The following is a 2752-nucleotide window of genomic DNA, read 5'->3' as shown; positions in this document are numbered from 1 at the left end:
GTCTCAAACTCCTGACCTCAGGTGATCTGCCTGCCTCAGCCCCCAAAGTGCTGGGATTACAGGCATGGCCTGCTGCTCTAATTTTTCATTACTTTTTTCTTACACTTTCTTTGCATTCATTGTGTAATGCTCTTCTCACATAAGAAGGGGATAAAATTGAATGCCTATATAAATAATCTACTGCTCACATTTTTTTCACTAATACAATTTAGACTAGCCTTCTCTTTTGTTAAATAAGGTTTTCCAAGAATATTTAAACCATTTATTTTAGCCTCCCTCCTGACTCATTAACTGGCCATTGCTAGTAAGAGCAGACAAAGGGAGTGAGTTGATTTTTGCCATCTTTAATTCATTATCATAAACTATCCAAGAATAAGATGAAAATCTAGTTTAAGAAAGTTTAAGAAACTTACTTTCTTCATTCTCAATTTTTCCCATTTGTTCTTCAAGAGTTTTGTGGTCAAAGTGAAATGCTTCTAACACTATTACTAGCAAACTGTTAAAAAAAAAAAAGTACACAGAAATGTTCATTCGATTATTAATATCATTGGACTACAGAAGGAGAGGGAATTTAATTTAAACACTAATAAACATTAACATTGTTTTTTATTGGTATTTTAAATTTTGACCAGTATTAGCATAATCTTCTCAATACAAGGTAAAAGTAAATTGAGATTACAGAAAGACTAATTCAGAAAATATTTTAAAAATTACATTTAAAAAACAAAACAAAAATAATAAATTTGACCACACCTGACACCCAGCTTTTGATTGATCTGTCCTGTTTGTAAGACATGAATAAAATGTTTCAAGTAATATACATATGCCGACCAAGAGAGATGTCTGCAAATGGCTCCAATAACCTCTGTGGCAGCAATGGTTATATTTTCATGCTGTAAAATAAATTGAGAGCATCAATGCAGAACAAGTATTTGCTAATAAAATGCAAGGCTAACTCAGTATATTGAAAAACTTACTAGGTTCTTGGTAATCACAGAAGAGAAAGAATAGTAGGTTCTTGGTAATTATAGAAGAGAAAGAATGCCCAAACTATACTCATTTTTCCCTCTAACCCTAAGAAAACATGCTATCAATTTCAAGGAATGACATCATCCTTTAAAGGCTATTAACATATTTTGGACTCTCCCACTCAGACCTCCCAGTGGATTCAAGACTACAGAAAGCGAATGAAATAAATTCAATGAAGAAAAACTGGCAAATGACAAACACTATACATTGTGCTACTCAGCCCTCAAAAGTACACTGTGTGTGGTAGGGGTTGAGGTGAGGGAGATCATCAGGAAAAATAGCTGATGTATGCTGGGCTTAATACCTAGGTGATGGGTTGATAGGTGCAGCGAACCACCATGGCACATGTTTACCTATGTAACAAAGCTGCACATCCTGGACATGTACTCTGCAACTTTTATCAAAAAACAAAAACAAAACACTGCCTCAGAGACATCTCTTTTAGGCTATGATGAAAAATATAGAGTGGATTTACCTTTATAACTTAAACTAGAAAAGCAGGGAAAATATATGAAACAACAGTTTCCAAACTTTGGATATCAATCACTGCAGGACAATGACCTCTTAAAGAAAGGAAAGAAATAAAGTGAGGCTTGTAATTACCCCGATTTACTGTATGGAGAGAACTGTTAGGTTGCAGCACAAGAAGAGAGGCCCCAAAAGAGCCCAGTGGTCTTCCTGAGTTAGGGAACAGGGTTGAGGCTATGGTCGCTACAGTCCACAAGGCACAGCACCAGAGAGGAGAACTGCACAGAGGGAAGCTGCAGAGAGCAAGCCCTTCGAGCTCTGCTTTTTAATGAGCCGTAAGTGTGTGTAAGGAGGACACAGGAAAGGGACCAAAGAAGGGAACAGGCAAAACAATCATCAAAGACCATACAAGGCTGAGAATAGTTCACAGTCCTATCAGCCAGAGTGAAATACCTCATGCTACACAGGGCATTTGGTATTCAGGTCCTTAGAACGGTAGTGTCTCAGTAGCAGGGCTGTATTAGTCCTAGACTAACGGCTGCTCCTGCCTAAGAGAGCTTGACTCCAAAAAATTAGACTATTCACAAGCAACCTAACTGCATCTGAGAATAATTCTCAGGAATACTTAAAGACATCCAAATATACCCAACACCCAGTAGGGTAAAATTAATAATGTCTGGCACCTAATAAGAAATTACAGCCAGGCATGGTGGTGCTCGCCTGCAGTCTCAGCTACTTGGGAGGCTAACGCAGGAGGATCACTTGAGACCAGCCTGGGCCAACAAAGCGAGAACCCCATCTCTACAAAAAGTAAATTAAAAATTAGCCAGGTGCAGTGGTGTATACCTGGAGTCCCAGGTACTTGGGAGGCTGAGGTGAGAGGATAGTTTGAGTTCAGGAGTTTGAAGCTGTAGTGAGCTATGATCACACAACTGCACTCCAGCCTGGGAGACAGAGTGAGACACTCTGCAAGTTTTCTAGTATCCTTGGTAATAATTATAAAATTCTCATATGGATATAAGTGGTTAAAAATTAATATTTAAAAAAATAAAAGAGAGGAAAGCATGAGCATGTTAAGGAGAGACATGAAAGATATTTTAAAAAGAAATTGAACTTTTAAAGATAAAAAAGACAATTCTGAGAGGGAAGATATACTGGATGGGATTTACAGCAGATTAGACAATGCAGAAGAAAAGATTAGTGAACTTGAAGACAGGGCAGCAGAAAAATGAAACCCAGAAAAAAAAAAAAAAAA

General features: G+C 37.5%; 1 protein-coding gene across 1 annotated transcript in view; it reads right to left on the bottom strand.

The window, feature by feature from the left end:
- The window catches only part of UTP20 (UTP20 small subunit processome component), a 118542-nt gene that overhangs the window by 38812 nt on the left and 76978 nt on the right, over positions 1 to 2752 (bottom strand). Inside the window, exons 39-40 of the mRNA XM_017516584.2 lie at positions 754 to 893; positions 414 to 496 (exon numbers count right to left, since the gene is read on the bottom strand). Of these exons, the coding sequence (XP_017372073.1) occupies positions 414 to 496; positions 754 to 893 (223 nt within the window). The remainder of the gene's footprint in view (positions 1 to 413; positions 497 to 753; positions 894 to 2752) is intronic.

Source organism: Cebus imitator, unplaced genomic scaffold, assembly GCF_001604975.1.
Source record: "Cebus imitator isolate Cc_AM_T3 unplaced genomic scaffold, Cebus_imitator-1.0 Scaffold18, whole genome shotgun sequence".
NCBI lineage: Eukaryota > Metazoa > Chordata > Mammalia > Primates > Cebidae > Cebus > Cebus imitator.
The sequence above is the reverse complement of the archived record's forward strand: the minus strand, read 5'-3'. Positions and strand labels throughout refer to the sequence as shown.